A 23,406-nucleotide genomic window follows, 5' to 3' on the forward strand; every position below is an offset into this window, starting at 1 on the left:
TTCCTCACACACACACACAAAAAGGTAGAGTTTGTCTGAGCCCATTGGAGGTGGGGAGGCCTTTTTAATTATAATTGTAAAAGAAATCATCAAAGGGAAGAGATTCATGCATAGACAGCATAAAAATGAAAAATTACATTGCAAAAAACAAACAAAATGAAGAGGTGAGTGACAAAATGGAAAATATGGAAACTTGTTAATATCCTTAGTATATAAAGGAATATAATAATGAAAAGATAAATATCTCAATAAAAATGGGCAAAAGGCAAAAACATTCACCAAAGCAGAAATACAAACGGCTAAGAAATACATACAGAGAGTGTTTACCAGTACTTCTAATTTAAAACATTAAATGAAAACAGTGCTTAGGTAGTAGTTTTCCCCCATCAAATCAAGTCTATGACTGTGCTGAGAAATGCATACTTTTGTACATCGCTGGTGAGAATAAAACTTGGAGCAGATGTTGTGTTGACACACTCATTGACACGTACTCTAAGACTTTCATAACTTTTACACAGCAGTTCCATATCTAGGAATTCACTCTAACTAGGAATAAATGCAGATAATTCTTATAAAAATTATTCACAACTGCATTATTATATAATAGAGAAAAGTTGGAAATAACTCAACTCTCCACTATAAGGAGACAAGTAGAGAATGGCATATTATAGAATATTCATAGAATACCTTGCAGCCATTAATAGTCTAAATATTAACAACTTGGGAAATTGTTCACAACAAAGGGAAAAAGTTAGTTACAAAATGGTATGTATAATGCTATCCAAATTTTATTTTTTAGAAAAGCTATGTATATATAACAGATAGAAATGTTCATTTTGGTCATCTTTGAGAGATGTGATTATAAGACTTTCTTTTTTAACTTCTCTGTACTTTCCAACATTCTCCATCATCAATACGAATTATTTTTGAAAAGCTATATAAAAGTTTATAAAAATTGAGAGGCAATATAAAGGAGGGGTTATGTGTACACTCCATTGTTGTACAACCTTGGATAAGCTGGTTAACTGCTCTGTGCCTCAGTTTCCCTGTCTGTAAAAATAGTAGAGTGTTGGGTTGTGAGAATTAAATGAGTTACTGTGTATCGGGTGCTTGGACATTGCCGGAATCATCCGAACTGGTTAATAACTGTTAGCTTTCTTCTACGTTACTCTGTATTTAAGTGGATCTGTAGTTTGTGTAATAAACATGAAACTGACCTACTCTCTAATTTAAACTCCACCACTTCCCTGCACCCTGGAGCCTGGCCAAACTGAGAGCATCTTCTTCCATAGGTTCACACCGTGCCACTGCTCATCTGGTCTTCTGGAACTTTCTTCTCTTCCCTTCTCTTCAAGTCATACCTACCTCCAAGGCTCCTCGTAACTGCCGCGTCTTTTGTGGAGCTGTCTGTGAATTTTCCTGGCAGAAGTAATCTTTTTTCCTTTTTAACTCTCAGGGCCTCCTCCTGTACCTCTTTTATAACACATAAACTTTTTACTTGGCATTATAAGTAGTCACACATAATATTTAGCCTTATTGGGCTGGAGGCCCGTGAGGACCTAGCCTAGGTTAACTCACTGTGTGTTGTACACAGTACGTGCCAATAAACATGTACTGAATTAATTAGCAATCGAAGGCCGCGGAATGTTGCGTTACCTTGAAGCATGCAGTCGTAGGCTTTCCTATCTCTCCTTCCTAACGCGTCCCAGAATCCCAGGGGCTCGGATCCTTCGTCACACTCGTGTATGGTCACTTTGCTGCTACTATGCAGGCCTGCTTCCAGGGGACATCTGCACGGAGAAAGTCCAGTGGTTTTTACAAGCCCGGGAAGTGCTGGCAGCACAAAATCATTCAAGACTAACTCTACAGATGGGTTCACCATCTCTCTTCTACTTTCTAACTAACACAGGTCTTACTAGTGAAGGTAAACAAGCTCGGTAGTTCATGAATGTGTTTGGGCGGAGGCCCATAGAGAGGAATGTACGATTACATGTGTCATGAAAGTGACATACATTTTTATATATAACATACATATTTTCTATTCCTTGTCCTCTCCATTGAAATATAAGCTTCATGGGGACACAGACTTGGGATTGCTCACTAGCAAGTCTCTACTTCGTATATCTGTATCTGTGCTTGGTACCAAGTAGGTGCTCAATAAATATTGGAATGAATGAATGTGGGAATGAGTGCTTTGTTTTGTTTTTTCTCAGTGGTCCCAGTGAGAAATCTGATGGGCCATGAATGCCTCTGGACACCTCACTGGGCGTCATTTATCATCCTGCCCACTCCCTAGCCCTCAGAACGATGTTTTGAGAGGGAACAGTTTGCTTCACAGCTGTCTACCAGGTGGAAGGTCACTCGCCTTCTCCTCTCCACCCTCTCTGTGTAGCGCTAGGGTACAGAGCAGTCACTAGGGAAGCACGCCCACACTGCACTGTTTTGGTGCCCAGAAAACGGGTTTTACCAAGTTGCACTTGGGTGGTATGCTGTGGCCCTGGGAAACTCCTCATTTTTAGTGTACAGATGTCAGTGAGGTCCTCCCAGGTCTCAGCCTGAGGAGTCTAGGCACCTCCTGAGTGACTGGGTGACCCTGGGATTTCTTTGGCTGCTTGCAATCCCATTTTGCACAGGCTGCTAGGAAGTGCAGAGCCACAGCTGCAGCCTCCTCCATACAGGTGACGGGCAACTACAGCCCTCCTCCTTGGATGCCTTCTCTTTCTCCTTGCTTCAGTCTTACTTCTTCCCCCGAGGTCCTCACTTAATGCTCTGTCCTAGTGGGCTTTCTCTGTGTAAGCGGTCAACCGTGGGTGCCTGCCTGGGAGAGGAACAAGACCCAACACCTGGTGTGCTGCGCCTGAGAACTGCCTGCGGAGGCCAATAACTCGCGGTGAGGCGGCTGCCCTTCAGAATGTGGAAACACAGTTGTTCTCTCAAAAGTCTTACAGTTTGATACAGTTGGTGGATTCCCAAACTCTTCATTAGCTAAAGTCTTAACATCCCACTGCTCAGACAAAACTAAAACTCTGAATCCCTAACATATCTAGAAATGTGCTCTCTTTAAATAACAAAGGACTCCAGGCTTGTAATTCCAAAGCTGACTCGCACCTGAGAAGAAATTAACGTAGTTGTCTGGGTCCTTTCCCTGGCTCCTACTCTGTCTTTTATGGAGGTAGGTGAATCTTCAGAAATGGGGGAAGCCCTCAAAGTGGAGGTTTTGGCTGAGCTGTGTGTCACATCCACCGGGAACGTCAAGAGCGCCTGACAACTTCATAACTACCCCTTGTTGAAGTCACTTTAAGCACATCAGGGCGTCCCCTGGGACCCTGGGGTGGCCTTTCTGTCTTAGCCTGCGGGTGCCCCAGGGAAGCCCCTTCCAGGAGAGGTCCTCACACACATACAACACTCACTGTTCTTTGATTTTATTTGCTGCTGTCCTTCCAACCTCCTTCGTGTGGGCTTGGGCTTTGCATCCGTGCCACAGGTAAATGAGGGCTTTATTTACGTTGAGGACGACCATGGAAGTCCTGGACCTCAAGCTACTACAGTGACAGGCCACTTCCAGCAAATTTCCTTCGACGGGCACTTCTCCTCGCACACAGTACAGCCTCCACTCACCTGCAGGGGGCGTCAGCGGCACAGAGTCAGGGGGTGCTGCCCTTCTGGGTCCCCCCAAGGCCGTCAACAGCAAACACCTTCCTGGACTTAAGGGAAGGGCGAGCCTGAGGCCAGGCCATGGCTGAAGTCAGCGGCTGTCTGTCTTACTGCCGGCCCAGAAGGCAAACTCTTTTCGAGTTAGAAGCAGGTTGCAAAAAGTTCATGATGCAGAAAAACCATTTTTATAACACTTATAAATACCTAAGTAAGTCATATAACAGGCATATTTTAAAACAATGTAAAGCTAAGATTTTTTTTTTTGGACGTTGGCCAACAAAAATCTCATAATTTATAATAAAAGATCTACTAATGTTTTTCCCCTCCTTAAAACAGACAGAGTCACTGTGAGGACTCAGTTTAAGGTGAAGTAATCTTCCAGTCTCCCGCAGGCGAAGTTGGATGCTGAAGTCAAGTCTGCCACAGGGGGAGTTATGAGCCCCCATAAAGCTGATTTATAGGGCGGAGATGAGGAGGCTCTCGGTGGTAAAGCCACAGCGATATGAAGAGAGACGGACTGTAAACCCCCACGCCTATAAAAATACTTTCCAGGAGAGGAAAACGAAAACCTAATCCCAGCAGTGAAAGGACTTACTTTGCACATTTTCTTCCTCCTCTTCCCGTCTCCCAGAATGCACCACCATTCCCCCCTGGAAACACTGCAGAAAACAGGGGGGCTCCTTCCCCTGGAGGACCTGGACCTTCCAATTTAAACACATTAAAATAAGTAATATGCACTGGTTTTTCAAAGTCATAAAAATAATACATGCCTATTGTGGGACATCTGAAAAATACCAAGAAGTACAAACAATAGCCAGTGATAGTATTATCTACAGAGAGCCACTAATAAAAGTCTAGTGTAGAGCTTTCCTTTCAAAGTATTTTTCAGGTATATATTTTTCCCAAACAAAAATAGGATTGTTGTTTTACGTTGCTTTATACCCTGATTTTCTTCACTTAATATTTTTGTCATTAAATACTCTTTTAAACACGAATTTTGGTATTTTAATGGTATTCCATGGTATAGATGTAACATGATTGATTTAAACACGTTAAAGTATACCTCTCAGCATTGAGAATGACCAATCATTCACTTAGTAATTCTGGGGTAAGAACTGCCTCTTTTGCAACCATTTCAGTAGAGTCACGTGCCGACCACCCTCAGCGCCCCCTGGCCTGTTAACACGCTCTTCCTTGTCATCATAAAGTTAGGGTGGGGTCAACTCACTCTCCCTTTGGCAAGACATTTTCCCTTAAGGAGGAAACTGTGAGCCTGCGGTCAGGGAGCTGTGAAAGGTAGGAAGCATTTCCCATCATGAGTTAATTTATCAATCTCACAGCCCATTTTGTATAATTAAGCGCCATTTTGTGGAAGTGTTTTAAATGTCTAAAGTGATTTTCCATCAGTTGGACTGATAAAAAATGAAATGCTCAAACTAGAGAGATTAAGACTCAAAAACTCAGAGGATGATTTTGAAGGCATGATTAAAATATTCATTCACGGTCTTTACCAAAAAAAAAAAGGCAGTTGAAATTACCCCCTATTAGGAATAAATGAAAATACAAGGGTCAGTAACAACTATTTGTAAAATACAGCCCCTAGTAGAAAATATGCATGAAATATTTTTTAGGGAAGAGGATTGGTCTTTAGAAATCTGGAAGGCTGTGAGTGTTGATCCATTTCTGAAGAAAATTCCTCTGCTCTCTTCACTCATGCTATTGTGAACTATTCATCCAAGACAGTAAAAATATTTGCACATGGTGTCATGTTTTCCAAAAACCCCAGAGTCAACTCTTTATCACTGGTGCTAAAGGATGGGACCTGAGGCACAGATAATCCAAACGCTAAAAAAAAATGTTTACACAACCTTGGATTGGGGTAGTAGTACCTGCCAGGCATTATGCAGGCCCTGAGGTTATAATGATAGATAAGATCAGGACAGACATGGTCCCTTTCATGCGTGTGAGAGAAGACAGATAATAAGTAAACAAAATGTATACGAAATGTAAACAAAATGACAAAAGGCATTGTAGTTCTAAGTAGTGGTAAATGCTATGAAAAAAATAATGCATAGGCAAGGGACAGAGAATGGGGAGGGATTTGGAGAATATAGGGAGGCGACCTTGAAGAGAAATCTGAATCATATGAGGCTGAGAGTTACATGCGGATCCAAGGGAAGTGTTCCAGACAGGGGAAATTGCACAAAGGCCCTGCGGTGGGTGGAAACAGGTATGTTTGAGGAATAGCAGGAAAACTGGAGCAGCCTGGGCAGGGGGCAAGATGCGGGGCTGATCACGAAGGTGCTGGCAGACCACAAGGAGACCACTTAGATTGCAGTCCAAGTGTGATGGAGAGCCAGGGAGTGACACGATCTGACGTGTTCTAGAAAAATCACTGGGGCTGCTGTGAGGAATGTAGAAGATGGGAATACTGACTTTTACATTACTCTCTGATATTTCTTTAGGATAGATTTGTGTAAGTGGAATAACTGATCAAAGCTTATGAGCTTTTTAAGGTTCTTGAGCCAAAACTGCTTTTCAGGATGGCTGTGTAAGTCACACGTCCCGAGGGAAACATGCGTGCTACCCATCCTCCTGAATCCTCGCCAGCCCCGCATCCACGCTTTAAAAAACCTCTACCAATTTTAGAAGAGGAAAACAGCATCTCTTTGTTTTATTTACAATTCCTTGCTTATTAGTTAAGTGGAAACTTTAAAAAAACACTCATTGGCTCTTTGTCCTTGTTTTGTGGATCTCCCATTTGCAGACATTTTGTTTAAGATCATGTTACAACAGGTGGCCTTCCTGGCTGAGTGGTGGGGAGCTGAAAGGGGAGGCACAGCCTGAAACCTGGAGAAGCCAGACGGGGACTAAAAGTGCTTTGGGTGACTTGTCTTGGTTTATTAGAACTGGGTCTCCAGGGGACCAGGCCACACACCCTACGGCTCCCCGGAAAGGACATTTCTCTCATTTCTGGTGCAGCAGCTGTCTAGGACTTACCTGGGCACCCCTTTCCTCGTCCAGCTCCACCGTCATCAGAGCCGACGTGCCCTTCTCACTCACAGTCGACTGCCGGCCTTGCCAGAAGAAGTAGACACACTTCTCCTTGCCAGCCACCCTGATCGGATGCTCTCCCTTTTGCCGACTTCCCACTGCAAACACACGACAGCAGAGGGCTTAGGAGGAGGCGGCTGAGAAACCAAAACAAGAGCAGATACACGGCTCCCTTCTCCAGGCTCTCTGAGGACAAACTGTGAAGAAATAGCTTTTGGGCACGGGGCTGAGGAGAAATCATTCACTACTGGAGGGAACGTAAATCATATCACAGGAGAAGCGAAAAACCACCTTTCTTCCAGTTAACTGATCCTGAGCCTCCGAAATGGAGAAAAATGATCTGAAGGGCCCTCTGGATACCCTGAGAAAAACACCTGTCACCTCAGAGGAAGGTGGCAGATCACTCCAAGTGTGTGACATTGAAAGATGGGACCACCAGTGCAGGACCAGCGGCTCCCTAAGACACAAACGCGTTTTCCATATGACCCCACTCTTTGGCAAAAGATTAGCTGGTAGAGAAAAGATATTGAAAACAACAGCTGGGCCAGGTTTAAGCATAAAGGGAGAAATTTAGTCTGTTAAAACTATTCTAGTGAAAAAACACTTTGAACTTTCCAAGTTCTGTCAGAAATGGAAGAGAAATTGCTGCCATGTCACTTTCATAAAATAATCTGGGATTTAAATAGTATCTGTCGCCAGGGCTGTACTCAGGATTAAATGCTGATTATCCGTACTGTCCAGCACCTTGCAGGCACTGGATAAACATCAGTAGCACACAGAACATGGCTGTCACTAAAGAGCAGTCACAGAAGGTTAACTGGTCAAGTGGGTCATTTCAGACAGTATTTCAGACCTCAAAATTGCTTCCTTTAGGAATATATCTCACTCTAGACTTCTCTCATCCATTCGTTCAACAAATATTTATTGAGCACCCACAATGGCCAGGGACTCTTCAGGATACTGGGACTACAATGATGAGCAAGACAGACAACTTCCCTGCTTTCGTTCTAACAAATAAATATAGTCACGTGCTGCATAACAAAGTTTCTGTCGATGACGCATTGCGTATACGACAGTGGTCCCATGAGATTAGTACTATAGAGCCTAGGTGTGTAGTAGGCTATAACGTCTAGGTTTGTGTAAGCACACTCTATGATGTTCACACAACGATGAAGTTGCCTAACGACGCATTTCTCAAAACGTATCCCCATCGTTAAGTGACACGTGACTGCAGATGAGCAAGATACTGTCAGAGAGTGATGAATGCTATGAGGGAAACAGACAGGGGGATGCAACATGTGGCAGGGCGAGTGTTGATGGGATTGCCTTCCCGCAAGTTGGCTGAGCAGGGACCTGAATGACCTGGACACAGTCTCTTCTGGGCTGAGTGAGCGTCAGGAAGCCAAGTTATTGATTCAAATGCCCCGGTGGTCCCAATGGATCCACAACGGGTGGATACAGGTCTGTAACACCCATGCACCTTAAAAACCAATGATAATAACTGGATTCAATGTTTCTCAGCTCCAATCCCATTTACAAAATCACGCTTGTCTTGAGGTTTGAAGGTAAGAAGAAAGTTCATTTGTTTCAAGTTCTTAAGAGGTCAGGGGCCATATTTACTTGACTTCTTTGGCCCTTTAACAAAGTACCCTAGGGCTGGCCCTGTGGCTTAGCGGTTAAGTGCACGCGCTCCGCTGCTGGCGGCCCGGGTTCGGATCCCGGGCGCGCACCGACGCACCGCTTCTCCGGTCATGCTGAGGCCACGTCCCACGTACAGCAACTAGAAGGATGTGCAGCTATGACATACAACTATCTACTGGGACTTTGGGGGGAAAAATAAAACAACGAAGTACTCTATGACAGTTTCATAAATGATTATAATAATTCTTAAAATATTTTGACTAAGCACAGCCTTGAGTGCCATCTACTGTGGACCTGAACTGGTCAAGTTTGTGTATTTTTAAGTGGGCAAAGTGAAGAGGAACCATCAGTGACTAGATTATAAATATCCACAATTAATTTGGAAGCCACTCAATTGAGATTTCTACTAATTTAGATAGGAACAAAAGTTTGCCTTTGATTAGCCATCCCCTTCTTCAAAGTAGTGAAAATTAGTCATGTCAACTAGATTATTGGGAAAAGACATACTTAAAATAGATCACAGCAGTTGATACATATCTTGGGATTTGTTAGCACTTAAATACACTGTATAAATATATATCCACACTTAAATAACCAATGTTTACCTCCTAACATTCTAAAATGGACTTGAGTGTATATACCTATAATAGAATTGTATTTCCTTAAAAATATTTCATAAAACAGACTTTTCAAGTGATTTTCCTTGCAATTTTCTTCAACATACCCAAATTTAATCCTATATACAACTTAATTTTAATTCATTTATTTATTTTTAATTTTAGCAAAGATTAAACTTTCATTAGTAAGAACTTCTGGATGTAATCTTTATAGCCTTGATCTAATTTAAAGTGTTGATGCATCATGAAATCAAAATACCTCCCAGAGTAACCAGTTACCAGTGGTGTGTTTAGGAGTAACAGGACTGAGGTTGAGGAACTGCTCGTGGGCAAGTGGTCTTGCAGCAGACCCCCATTTCCTGAGCCCTACTATAGCAACTCGACCTGTAGCATGCTCCGGAGTGACCTGACCCAGCGTCACTGGGTACCTCGAGCAGCTTGTTTCCTGACCCTGTAGGGGCACAAGCCATGCCCTGCCACACCTGAGGTGGTCACTAGGGTGGGACACCACTGAGGCCTCTAGTCTCCCTTCTCTGGAGGCCATGGTTCACATCCCAAGGAGCCAGCTTCCCTGTGTGCCTGTGCAGGCTGGCCAGCGTCCACCAAGAGGATGGCTGCACTGTCTCTACAGCTGCTGATTTCTGCCCTCTCTGTCCCAGAAGAGCATCCCAAGCTCTGAGTTCAGGCTGTCTGCAGGGTATGAGTGCTGAGGAGCTGGCCTAGCAGTCACCAAGGGGCCAGTCTTCCACGATGACCACGGAGCAATTACAAATGCCATCCGGTTATGCTTTTCTGCTCCCAGAGGGACAGTCTGGAATCTGAGTGCTCCCTGCTCTAATTTAATTCTCCACAGCTGGACTTGTTCATATTGTAACTTTGCTCATAAAGATGCTGCTGGATCTGGCTGTGAAACTGCGTTTATTGGGAAAAAATATAGAAAGTATTTGCCTGGGGCAAATCATTATTTCTTAGGGACCTCCAAGTAAATAGTCTATGAAGTCTCCAATCTTATATTTATTTTTTAAATCAATTCATTTTAATATCATTTTATTCATTTATTCACTTACTATTACTTCTCTTTTATAACTAACAGCTAAGGTAAGGAAACGATGAAATTTCAAACTGTAGTGTCCTCGTCCTGTTTTATGAAACATGCAGCTTCCTTTCTGTATTTTAAGAATGGGAACTACGTATGCCTTCAAAGGTTGTTCCTTAAAGTTCCCACAACTCCAAAGGTGAGTAGATTTTTTTCCCCACTAAATTCCCCGTTATTGTCTTTACTGCCAACCAGCAACACAGATGATTGTTTCAGCTTCCTGACTCTGCATCAGATCCTGGAGTTTAGACCTACAGTAGTGACTCTGGGAATTGCTATTATTTTGGGTAGATCCACGTTACCCTCATCTTCAAGTTAAATACAGTAATTACGCTGTTGCTGCTGAGAACGGCAGGGATGATTATTTCCTATGCTAAGACGCGAACACGTGCCAGGCCGTGCTAAACACCACACACACCAGATTATAATATTCTGTGAGCTGGGTACTATAATCTCTATTTTCCAGGTGAGAAAACTGAGCCTCAGACAGGTAAGTAACGTTACCCGACTTGCATCACTGGCATGTAGGGTTTGAGAGAAGATTCAGACCCTGGCTCTATGGCCCCAGGGCCTGTGGCCTTTCCTCCAGGGGACGTGGCCTCCTTAGAAAGGGAAAGGGGTGTTTAAGGGTCCAGCTCTGCTCTCTGCTAGCTGTGTGACTCAAGTGGGTTACTTAATCTTGGTGTCCTGTTCCTTGTCTGAGAAATTAGCATAAGGACAGGACACGTCCCATGGGCCTCCGTGAGGCACTCAACCAGAGCACGCAGGGGAGCCCCCAGTGTGTGCCTTGGGGCAGGGTGGACCTCTAGGCCCGAAGCTGGCTCCACGCACAGGGCAACCCGGCGCAGCCCTCCCGCCCTTGCCAGCAATGCCTGCCCACTGGCTGCCCAGGTCTTGGTTTGTTGGGCTTTTCCCACCAGGGGCAGATGCAACCTCAGGGAATGGAGCTCTCCTCCTCCAGCACAGAGTAATTCCCTCCCCCTGGACTTGCCTTATTGTTATTTATGCCATATGCTTCCTGAAGGCACCGTCTGAAATATTTACTCAACCCTTTTAGAAAAACATGTCTTATGCATAGGGCAGGAGCTCAATAAATGCGGTCAGTTGACTAACAGACTTATTTTTGATAAATTAGGATAGAAATCAAATGGTTCCAAGCCTGCAGGTGTTTGAATCAGCAAACCTGGGGTAGCCACACCTGGATGGCCAGGGGGCTGTGCACAGGTGAATCACTTCTCTTGGGAGTTGAACGTTGAAATCACCGAGTTGTCACACAAACTCTCCCCAGTGGGCAGGGATGAGGGGCACTGTGGATCATCTGGATAACAGCTACTTCTGGGCGAGGAAAAGGGATTCTCTCTCCAGAGGTCACTCACTCTCCCTCACTGCTCTAGTGCTAAGCATACAATTGAGTGTTTTGCTACAAACAGTATTTCACTGACAGAAACTATGAGGAGTTGTGACTGTATTTATTCTCCCAGATCCATAAAGCACTGTTAGTGCTCTCAGCCTCGGAGGAAAAAGCTTTGTTCATTTTTCATAAATCTTTTGTGCATGTATTTACCACACCATTTGGTTTCTCTTCTGAATCATCCAGAAATGCTTTACTTAGCGACTTTAATTGAAGCAGCATACAGCCATGTGGTAAATACCATTTGGAGGCAAATCATCACTTTCCTAGAAAGCCTCTGGGGACAGGGCAGGGGAGGGAGTGAGGGCAGTAGAGAAGCCTTAACATGCGAGTTTAATTTCTATACGGAAACATACAGATGTTAGCAAGGCCAGGCTGTTAGGAACCTTCATCTGTAAGGTTTATTAAGTGGTTCTCAGAGCGAATGACTAGACTGGCCCTGCACCTATGCGGCCGAGGGGCAGGCGTAGGGCACAGGGCATCCTGCTCTGGCAGCGCCGCAATGCCCAGATGGAGCTGGGGCTGGGCGCGTCTCAGTTGGAAGAAAGGGGAAGCGCTCACTAACCTGCGGTGCTCACCATGTACTTCCACTTGACCACATAGGCATCGCCCTCATGGAACTGCCCAATGCTCTGCTTGGGGAGCCTGCTGTAGTCGAACTCGAGGATATGCCAGACATCCACAGAGACACTGGCAATCTCAAACTGCCGCCGGTCGTCCCCTTCCACCAGGCCGTAGCCGCGGCCCACGTTCACCCCGTCCAGCACGGTGCCGGCGGTCGTCTGGGGCACTGGCACCATCCGGGTCACGTCGTATGGCTTCACGTCTGCCCTGGGATCTTCCTGCGAGGGAATAGAAACATGTTTCTTCCGTTGCCTCTGTGTCTATAGCGTTTCTTGTCACGCTCAATGCTGTTCCACTGTTAAGGGGACAGCCTAAAAGTACAGCTTCCACGCTTTGTCTCAGGGCATCTAACTGCATTTAGGAAAAAGCTGCATTTAGGCGAAAAGGCGAAAGGTTCGGGAGGCCTGAATACCATCCCACAACAGTGAACGGGATGTTGAAAACCTGGAGGCACGCACAGAGCTATCTTCACCTCCTGGAGGGAGAATATGATTGGAAACCGGTTTGCTGTTCTGCTAGTAAACCCTGGGGAGGCTTTTAGCTTCAAGGCCACTTTTGTTGGGACCCCAACCAAGCCCTGAGGTTTGAGGCCTAATTATCCGGAATACCTTCTGCTGGGCAAGTTCGCCGGCGTTCTTCTCATTAGGTCTCTTCAGTTCGGTCCAATCGAGAAACTTTTCTTTGAACAAAATCGTCTCATTGTGTTCTGTAAGTCTCCCAAATATTGCCCAATCAGGCCGCCCCTGTCCTTTTCTGTGGGGGGTCGGGGGGGCAGGGCATAAACAGGAAAAGAACCAAGATTAAGCCATGCTAAAACCAAGGAAAGGAACATGTGGCTATTGAAAAGAACTCAGAATACATAAGTGGAATCTAGAATGAATGGTTTATTTTCACTTATTATACCAAATAGGTGACATTTTACTATTTTAGCCAGAAAACTTGCAAGGCTTTGTGTCCAAGGAGTCGACGTGCCTGAATGCGATGTGAACCACGTCAGGAACGGACTTCTCTTGCTTTCTAGCAAATTCTTGTACTTGGGATCCCCTGGGGGTGGTGCACTAGAGTGGAGCTCAGCAAAGGCAGGAGCCACATGCACTCCTTCCCCGCCCATATAGCCGCCCACAGGCACCTGCAGGTGCCCACCAAGCTTCTGTCAAGTTAATGAATATGTGGGAGGAAGACGGAGCTCACCCCGAATTCCCTACATTTTAAGACATGTTACAGTGAAGCTCTAGGAACAGGGGAGATTCTCCTGTTACTAAAATGAACCTACTTTCATATATCATAAAGTGAATTTCTGCATATTTATTTCTAGGCCACTGGACAGGACAGCAGGCAGGGACAGCCCAATGACCCAGAAAGAGGAGCAGCACAGCCCAACCTGGAAGTCTAGACCTGCCTCAGGATCTCAGAATTGGAAACTGTGCTGGGAAAACAGATAACTTAAGCAGGTAAACCTGAGAAAACACATGCTATAGAGGGTTCAGCCCTGAGGATAACGTGCAGGTGTTTCTCATCCTTCCAAAGCAAGCTTTGAGTGTGAATTGGGACCGGGATGCACGTATCCCATCAGACTCCTGCTTCATCACTTCCTGGTTGGTCAAGACCACACTTTCTGACATCACAGCTAAGGCACATCAAAGAGGCTGCCTGTGTCAAAGGAGCTTGAAAGGAGAAAGCACAGGATACAAACACTTCCTTCCACCTCTACTCTCGAGGGACTTAAGGAACCAAATATCAGCAACTATGGGAAACTCAGGATGACCATGAAAGGCTGGGGTCTTTATCAGAAAATATCTGAATGACTGTCTTTCGTATAAATTCTACTCTGCAGACTTGCTAAGACGCCTAGAGAAGGAGCACTTGGTTTCAGCTGTAGAAATGTCTCTTTTACGTTGTGAAGTTGAGCAAGTGTGAGGGGCTGAAACCGGGAGCAGGAATGGGCATGCTTCTCCCCTCCATGCTGACTTCCATGTGTGAACTGGGCCCAACCTTGACACCTCAGTGGTTCAGCCTCCTCATCTGTTAAGAAGGGCTGGGTGCCTAATCTTGGCTGCACCTGAAAATCCCTAGGGAGCTTTTAAGCCCATGGACACATAAGCCCCACCCCATATGAACTGAAAACACATCTCTGGGCCTGGGCCTGGCACATGCATGTTTTTAAAGCTTCTCAGGTGATTCTGATCTGGGAGACGTTGAAAACCAGTGGGTTAGGTGCTTACTCATCCACTTTCAGATCCGTGATTATGTCACTACTAAATATACATTGTCTATCACACAGATTTTATGCTTCAGTATTTTTTCTTTTACTATACCAAGTAAAATATTCTTTTTAGTCTTAGCTTCAGTCCTTAAAAGACTAGTTGTTATAGTACTAATTTTATGCTAAATATGCATTTGTTTAAAAAGGATTTGCAAACTTTTCACCTACACTGACAATTTTTAATTGTTTCTATGATATTAATTAATAATTAAATTGATAATTCAATACTAAAACAGTAAACTAGGTAAGAAAGTTAAAATCTGTATACTTGTTCAATGGAAATATTAACATGCAGTTGCATGATACCCAATGTTCTATGCTATTTGGTGGCACATCAACTTCTAACCTATTACATGGCACACGTAATTTAAAAGCACTTTTTTTTCTGGTAGTTCAGACAACAAGAATCCTTTGCAAGTTAGAATTCTTTTTTCTCATGATCATATTTGTTAGAGTTTGTGCATATTCTGATTTGCCAAAATTACTTTAAAAAGTCCAGTACACTGTAGGAAATATTAAAATTACAATCATTTCAATACCATATCCTCCCCATACCCCGCCCCCTAACTCACCCCAAAAGGCATAAACATCATGTAGTGCCAAATAAATGGTAAAACCTGGAACTCAAGGGCTCTGCTGGGAAGGTGTGAAATTAGAAGGAAATGGGTTGCTTTTGCACCTTCAGACCAATGGCTGAATTCCAGAGCCTGGGAAGCTTTTCAGATCAGCATGTAATTTGTTTAAACAGTTGCTGCCGCAACAGCACCTGGAATGCTGCAGGTGGGAACAATTTGTTCAATTTAAGGAATGAAATATAACACAAACTTCTTCCAGAAGGCTACAACATCCATGTTGCTGTACTGGGTAAAAGCTAAAGAAACGTTCTTTTTGTGAATATTCATGGTACTGCATGTAATCATTTACGAAAACAAAAACCTGTGAAGAGTGATAGATGACTGTGGTGAGAATCTGCAGAGGGAGCTGCTGGCTCTGCAACGCCATCAGCAGGCCACAGGAGTACCTGGGAATAAGCGGGTTGCATTCTCCAGGATCCAGCGGGTTGATGTCACAATTCTCGTAGTCAAAGGTTCCATTCCATAAGTGCTTTGCCAGCTGGAATGCTATTTTCCGTTGTGCTAATGTGACTTCTTTTCCATGCCACACGTACACTTCACTCCCAAAATCAAACACGAGTACCTGGAAAATGGCGCAGAAGAAGTGGTTAATTTCAAGGACATGCTCCATTTGAATCAGGATCTCTACTGATAGTGAGTCAAACAGGTGATGATACAAATCCTAACGGAGCAGTCTGTCCAGACACAAAAGGGTCACAGGATCTGACCAGCTGGCACTGCCAAGCCAGCTTCTGCCCCGGGGTGTGACTTCCGTCTCATTGTCCTAAACACCCAAATTAATGTTCCCTCCTCTGAACTCTCAAACCATCTAAAACTTCTGATTCATAAGAGTTATTTAAGTACTTGCTATCTTCCTTCCTTCCTTCCTTCCTTCTTCCTGCCCTCCCTCCTTTGTTCATTCATTCACATAGCACATACAGGCCACTCACACATGCCAGGCACTGAGGACCCAGTGATGCCTTCTCTCCTTCTACAATTCCAAGGCCCTCAAGGGCAGAGGCCATACCATACTTACATCTACAGTAGGGTTCACTAAGTGTTTGCTGAATGAATACATGAATGTCATGCTATTATTTCCACGCCTGTGGTTTGTTCTACTCTTCCTTCCTAGAATAATTTCTTCCTTCATTTCCAGTAATACAAATTCCACTTAACTCCAAGCTTGGCTCATTTCACCTTCTCTTTAAAATAATTCCTGATTATTTCTTTTTGTGACACTTTTTCCCCATTTAAATGCCCATACATATCCTATAATCAATCTACCTTTAGATTACATTTTTCTAATACTCTTCTCCCCAATGAAATTTAAGGTGCTTTTGTGTCTTCCACTTTTTTCTCCACCCTTAGAATCCTTCACGGTATTGGAAATATATATATTTAATAAATACTGGTGTGAGAGAAAAAACCCAGCACGTTACTTGGCAAACCAACACATTATATATACATGGATCTATTATTCCTGAAACTTAAGGACTGAAAAATGTTTAATGTTTATATAAAAATCAAGAGAGAGGGCTAAGTAATATTTACATTTTGCCTACAACAGAAAAGCCTTCAGTGATCCATGCCTCCTTTGAACAATATTCTGAATGCTATATTAGTATTTAAGATGGCAGTAACGGTTTGGAATTACAAATAAGTATCCTTTAAAAAGATGTCACTGTTGATGATGGGTACTAATACTGGCTAATGTTTACCGGGCACTCACTATCTGCTTTATTGGGCAGCCCTGTGCAAAGTGCTTTCTTGCTAAAGGAGGGAGCCCACTCACTGTACCTCTTTTGATTGCAGAAGGGAGCATTTGGGAATTTTCCCCCAGTAGTCGTCATCAGGAACAAGTTTGTCCTCCATCAGACGGTAAATACAGTTTGTTTCTATGATGGCTGTTTCATACAGTTCATCTTCTTTTGGGTCTCCAGCAGCTTTGGGATGAGAACAATAAGACGGAATTACATTTATACTGAAAAGTGGCTGGTCAGAATTAAGTAGGGGAGAAGAAAGGATATTCAAGTCTTGTCATTCCCTGAAATACAGTAAAAGCTTACATTGGTAACTGGTTTGGCCACCTAGAAGCTTCCAGAAGTCTTTGGCTGCATGCGTGTGTGTATTAATTCCTTCTTCGATAGTCTGGATATAAGTAGCTCTACATCCAAGTTCCCTCTTCGTCTGAATTAAAGTTGCAAGTTCTGAGGCCTGAAAAAAGGGAGTAACACAATTACCTGGGTAGACAAGCCCAGGACTCGGTCGGGTGGCACGTGCTGGAATCAGAGAAGAGAAATGGTGTGTCTGAAGGAAAACCTGGTGACCACAGGGCCAGAGGCACTGGTTGTGGGGTATTTTCAACAAAGCCAAAAAAATGTAACTAAAGGACCAGGGGTATCAGTTCTTTACAGCAATAGTTCTCAATCTTCAAATTCAACAGATCACTCGTGAAGCTTTTAAAAATTACCCATTTTCTGGGCTTTTCTCCATGATAGTCTCATTCAACTGGTCTCCAGCAGAACTTCATAGGTATGTGGGATAAACAACTTTGAAGCGATGTGCCAGGAGTAAGAACAAACCCAGGACTTAAAAACTCGAGGTGGGGGCCAGCCCGTTGGTATAGCGGTTAAGTTTGCGCACTCCACTTCGGTGGCCCAGGGTTTGCAGGTCTGGATCCCAGGTGCGAACCTACACACCACTTATCAAGCCATGCTGTGGTGGCATCCCACATAAAGTAGGGGACGATGGGCACAGATGTTAGCCCAGGGCCAATCTTCCTTGGCAAAAACAAAAAAAAGGAGGAGGATTGGCAATGGATATTAGCTCAGAGCTACTCTTCCTCAAAAAAAAAAAACCCCCACAAAAAAACAACTTGAGGTGTAAGTTATAATCCTTCTAAAACATCCCACTTAAGCATTTAATGAAAATCTGAGAGACATTCAAGATAATAAATACTACCTTATCCCCTCTTGCTTGAATGAAACACTGGGCGTTTGAGAAGCTTTCTAATGATCTGGCAACTGGTAGAACATTCTATTGGTATATAAAGGAAATGCTTAACTAAACTATTTTTATTTTTCAGATACCAACCTTCGCCTTTTCTATGACATTTGCAAACTCTCCTACCCACAGGAAGCAGTAATGGGGAGAGAGCAGCAGGAAGCAGTCTCCACTGTTGAGTGACGAAGCTCGAGGTTCAACCAGCCTTGTCTGCACGTGTCTTCTTCCTGAACACGAGGCCAAGAGTCACCAACTTCCCAGAGAGAACTCTCCGAGTCACAGAAGGACCAGGAAGCACCCCACATCTGAAGCATCCTGCTACAGACTCTTCCAGTTCTCAAGAGTCTCGTCTACTAACACTAGTTCCCGTGACCCGGAGTGGCGGAAGGGGATTTACAATGACAGCATTACAGACTACTTTCCCTTGTCAGTGCTTTTCCAAATGTCACCATGTTTCTTAGGATCACCATCGGCATCCTTTTACAGCATGTATATGGATTAACTAAGGTTCCCTCCTCCAGGTAAGTTGGCAAACATGCTGCTTTCCGCTCCCTCACTCATCTCCTGGTCTCTTTCTCTCCACTCGGCCCACCTCCTACATTTAATAACCTCTACTGGCCATGCCGTGGGGGAGGGCAGCCCTTCCTATAGCACCTGCTTCCCTCAGGAGTTTTCACTCTAAACCGGAGTGAGCCTTGAGAAGAATCAGCTTACAAGGAAGCAGGCCCTTGTGCTGCTTGCAACAGCTTCTCCTAAATGGTGGTTGATTTAGATCTTGCCACAATCACACCGACAGTGTAGTCTCTGGGTTAGAACAGGGAACTAGAGGTTGGTTATTTGCGCCTGTCATGGTCTTTCAAATGCACTACAAAGGACAGTAGTCATGCCGAAACACACTGGAAACCCTCTCAGAAGTAGAGGATGTTTCACCCATCCTTCTCTTGATGATCAATCTATAGCATTGCCATTGGGAGGCGGCTAAGTCACTGTCCTCGTAGCTCAGAGTGTCCCTGGTTGGTGGCTAAGTCTCCCTTGCTACTGAGAGAAAGGTGTTGGAATGGAACCGGGTCCACTTCACTTGCCTCTGCTTTCCCTTGATTCCTTCTCCAGGAACGCGCATCTCTCCCTCTGGACTGCACTGATGCTGCTTTACCTCAGCGAGGAGAACTGAGTGGTGAGAACCACTGTGACGACTTAGGGGGCATCTGGTAACTGCATGGCAGTGTTGTGGCAGGGGTCACGGGGCAAGAAGCTGAGCTTCTGGAATGGGAGAGACCTGGTTCAAATCCACTCTGCCACTCAAGAGCTGCTGTGACCTCAGGCACATCACTAACCTCTCTACACTTCAGTGGGCATCATATTCCTCCCTCAGCGGATTTTGTGAAGCTTTACAAAGCTTCTGTGAGAGGAGGTACTCTCACAGTACTCAGGAGGAGGTACTCAGCTCCTGGCACACAGAAGGTTCTCTTAAAGCATTTGTTCGCTTTCCTTTACAGGCAGTTAAGGGGCAGGCAGGCCTCCCGATGTTACAGACCGAAACCCCCGGTCTGTGTGTAACTCCTGTCTGCTGCTCTGAAATACCTTTAACCTGCAACAACATCAGCTTCTTATAGGGCACCGCGCTGTTGTTGGAATTCTGCTCCGTCAGATTGATGCTCCGCAGGCTGACATTGCTGAAGTTTTCTTTACTGGCTAAGCCTGCCAAGGTGACTTCTGAGAAGCTGGAGTTGGAGGACACTGGGCAGGTTGAATAGGGAAACACAACGAGGGGGAAGCCAGATGGTCAGGTGAAATGACAATGCTTACAATCAGAAATTATTCCTAATCGACTCACCACCTTTTTAAGGTTAATCCTGAGGGGGAGAACATACGCAAGTTTGACTGTCCAGTTCAATGAAGAACTACTGTGTTAGGAATTAAACACAGTATTCAAAGTATAATTGTCTTGTTGACACGTGTCAACTCATCATGCAGAGACCAGAACTGAGTGACAGTGTGGACCAGCGACTGTGGTATAAAATCAGGAGCTGGACTCACTTACTGCAATTCCACTGAAAGCTGTTATAATTCCCAATGATGTTTAGATGTTGAAAACACATCTCCACTGAAGACTGTTAGATGTCTTTCATCACAAGTCTCTATATGCAGAAAAGCAGGCACTCTGAAAGGCATGGTGTAGTTCTAATCTTTTTCTGGAGGGAAAGTGATCAACTAGATGATCCCTTGAGATCCTCTGCTCTCAGACTTAAGATTGTGATAAGATGCTGGGTTTTCAGCGTGGACCAACAAACGTATATGTGTCAGGCATCACAAAGCCATCCCCCCAGCCCCCAGAAAGTGGAGGTAGAGTCAAAGAACATAAAATTTGTGCCAAGACACCTTTACTTCTCCAACTCATCGTTTAAAAAAATGTATATGCTGGAGAGAAATTCAAGAAACTTATTTTGCTGGGATTAGGTTCTAACACTGGAGAAATGTAACATGACTTGACAATTCATATGGCATAGTGATTCTGAAACATACTTTCTTAGTAAACCAGTTATAATGAAAAGACTCAACCACTTCATCTAAATACTATATTTCTAAGAAAAACTTTAGGAAATAGGTTTATGAGTGCTACTGGAAAATAAAAATTATAGCAAGAACATTCAAAATAGCAAAATTATGCATGCCATTGTCTCCACCAAGAAAACCACTGTTTCAGAACTATGGAACCCCACATTATTGGGCAGATATAAGCGGAATGGCTTAGCCTGAAGTAGGACAGAGACCCTGGAGCCCACCTCCTCTCTCTCCATTCACTGCCACATCCCAACTCCCCCATCCACCCAGCCCACATCCCAACTCCAAGGAGGCCGAGGATCCCGAGGATCTTGTCAAAAACAACTTGAAAAGCACTGGTTTTTGTATTAATTAACAATATAAAAGTCTGTGATTAGGCAAAGCAGTGATATGAGACATTTTGCCATGAGAGATCAAATGATTTCCCCTTGAATAAGCTTTAAGTGGAGAATTATTACATTTGGGCTCTACAGAGCTGAAAACGGATTGAATTACGAAGCCCAGACACATCCTTTTCCTCCAACCTCTTGAAAGAACACTCAGCAAAACAGGATAATTTGAATTAACCAAGTGAACAGATGCTCCAGCTGTAAGAATTTCTGTGAAAAGCCTTTAAATTCCAGGCAGCTTTTCTGCAGGTGTGCGTGTTCAAACTTACTCATATTTGTTTAATGAGTGTCTTTTGAGCACCATTATTGGCCTTTGCAAGGCAGAAAAAGGAGAGGATTAAAATCACCTGATCACCAGATCCAAGCACAGAAGCAGGTGGCGGTCCCAAATACTCACTCTTCTCTACTTTCATCCGCTTTGACTCCATGAAGGCCACGTTTAGTCTCTGCTCAGTGTACTCCTGAAGGAGATCTTCTCTGGCCGCCAGCATCTTCAACGGGTTCTTGGAAGCCTGAACCCGGCGCTTGGGCCTCACTGCGCGCTTGTGCTCAGCCACAGAAGACGTCAACCTGAGGGACAAAGCAGAGCTGCGGCCTTGGTGCAGAATCCCCCGCTCCTGCTTTACGTGTGGGGCTTTGACCTGCAGCAATGGGCTCCACAATTTTATTTCCTGATTTCATTATAAATCTTACATCTCCTCCTCCTGCCCTCCACTCCCCTGACGTGGAGTCATAGAATCCTGGAGATAGAAGGGAAATTCAAGATCCCAGCCAGTTTCAGAAGCCCCGACTCACACCTCACCCTGGGTCTCTGCCAGGAGGAGCTCTAGTGTCTATTGGGCAGCTCCTTTCACTACTAGACAGCTCTTCCCTATCCTCATCAAACCCCTGCACGCGTCCTAATTCTCCCTTTGAAATCATACGCTCGTCTACTTCTGTTACTAGCAAGCCCTTCAAGAAATTATAGCCAGGCACTGCTTCTCAATTTAATCCTCTTTCCTCCAGATGAAACTTTCTCTTCACACAATAGTTTTTCTGTTCCCTCAACAACTCCCCCATAACTAGCCTCCTCTCAACCCACTGCCCTCCTCTGAAGAATAACCACTATTTTGAAGAATATATTGTAATAAAATAGGCACACAAAACCAACTATGATCACCATACACTGACAGAACTCTCTGGGTAGGACGACTAGACCTAGGAGGTGGGCAGACCCAGTCACGTGATTTCCCAACAGATTCTGGCTGCTGCTCTCAACTTCCAATCACAGACCTCCGTGCCTGAAAGTCTTCATATGTATCATATTATCCTGTGTGTGAGTGCGTGTGTGTGTGTGTGTGTGTAAACACACATATATACATTTATATATAATGATTTAAACAATGACATTTGGGTTGGGAGAAGATTGAGAAATGGTTAAATAACTATGAATGCAAATACCTAAAATACTATTTAAAGGTAGGAAATGGCAAATTGTTCATTTTTTTAAGGTAGCAAATTGAAAAACACTGAACAAATTCAAATATGCAAAAAATGTATCAGTGTGGCTTAAGAAAAAAATCTACGATGACTACACAGACTTCTGGAAGAAAATGTCACTTTGATAAATTTGTAGGAAATAGATAAATGTGGTTGATAGCTGTGGCTTTAGCCTGCCCAGCATGTTCTCCCCTGCCTCTGGTAGGAGCACCCGACTCTCCTTTGGGGGAACCACCTCACTCCACTCCGGTCCCCCAGCCCAGCTCTGGAGGGGATCCAGAGACCAGCTGTGGCCAATCAGCATCTTCCATCCCCTTGGCCACAATGATTGCATTAGGGATGGACTCAGACCCAAGAAAATCAAGCCTGGAACTTCTGCTGGAATTACTTGGAAGAGAAGCTACCTGGGCTGGGATGGCCATCTTCCACCACATGGTTACAGCCTGACTGAGAAGGAGCCAGCCCAAAGGAAACTAGCCAAGAGAGAGGCCTCATTTCAATGAGCCTCTGGACCTGAGTTCACGCCTGTCCTGTTCAATGAGTGAACCTAGACTTACACATAAATCCCCTACACCTTTCTTTTGCTGAAGTCAGTTTGACCTGGATTTGTTTCTGGCACTTGCAACCGAAGGAATCCTAATACCATAATCAATCACTTTTCTTAGGTGGTTTAGTCATGTTCCTGTGTGAAGACAGACCCTTGGGCATCACTGAGAAAACCCTCAGATCTATTGATTTTCTAAATTATTGGAAGCTGAGTAACATCCTTTACTGATTTTCTAGTTAGTTGTATTAATTTGAGCCCATGTGATCCAAATATTTTTCAGTCATGAGTAAGAATTCAATGTACAATGAAAGACAGATATAGAAATCTCTGCTAAACGACGTTAATTCTAAAAACCTGCAAAACAATATTTGAGTTACGTGAAAACTATTTTTAGGAACATGACAAACATCTGGGGCACGTGCTGTGTAGGCAAGACTTTCTGCCTGAACGCA

The 23,406-nt window shown here is 44.2% G+C and overlaps 1 protein-coding gene across 9 annotated transcripts in view; it reads right to left on the reverse strand.

The window, feature by feature from the left end:
• SVIL (supervillin) overlaps window positions 1-23,406 on the reverse strand; it is a 229,081-nt gene that overhangs the window by 6,941 nt on the left and 198,734 nt on the right. For all 9 annotated transcript variants that reach the window (XM_087420668.1, XM_087420666.1, XM_087420662.1 and 6 more), the window contains 12 exons: window positions 21,326-21,498; window positions 19,559-19,714; window positions 18,068-18,204; window positions 17,041-17,188; window positions 16,772-16,917; window positions 15,382-15,557; window positions 12,706-12,850; window positions 12,039-12,315; window positions 6,655-6,806; window positions 4,250-4,355; window positions 3,411-3,618; window positions 1,657-1,790 (listed from right to left, as the gene is read on the reverse strand). In XM_087420668.1, coding sequence (XP_087276794.1) covers window positions 1,657-1,790; window positions 3,411-3,618; window positions 4,250-4,355; window positions 6,655-6,806; window positions 12,039-12,315; window positions 12,706-12,850; window positions 15,382-15,557; window positions 16,772-16,917; window positions 17,041-17,188; window positions 18,068-18,204; window positions 19,559-19,714; window positions 21,326-21,498 — 1,958 coding nt within the window. The remainder of the gene's footprint in view (window positions 1-1,656; window positions 1,791-3,410; window positions 3,619-4,249; window positions 4,356-6,654; window positions 6,807-12,038; window positions 12,316-12,705; window positions 12,851-15,381; window positions 15,558-16,771; window positions 16,918-17,040; window positions 17,189-18,067; window positions 18,205-19,558; window positions 19,715-21,325; window positions 21,499-23,406) is intronic.

The sequence above is a fragment of the Ceratotherium simum genome, chromosome 32, assembly GCF_057802395.1.
Source record: "Ceratotherium simum simum isolate JZ-2026a chromosome 32, ASM5780239v1, whole genome shotgun sequence".
Taxonomy (NCBI): Eukaryota; Metazoa; Chordata; class Mammalia; order Perissodactyla; family Rhinocerotidae; genus Ceratotherium; species Ceratotherium simum.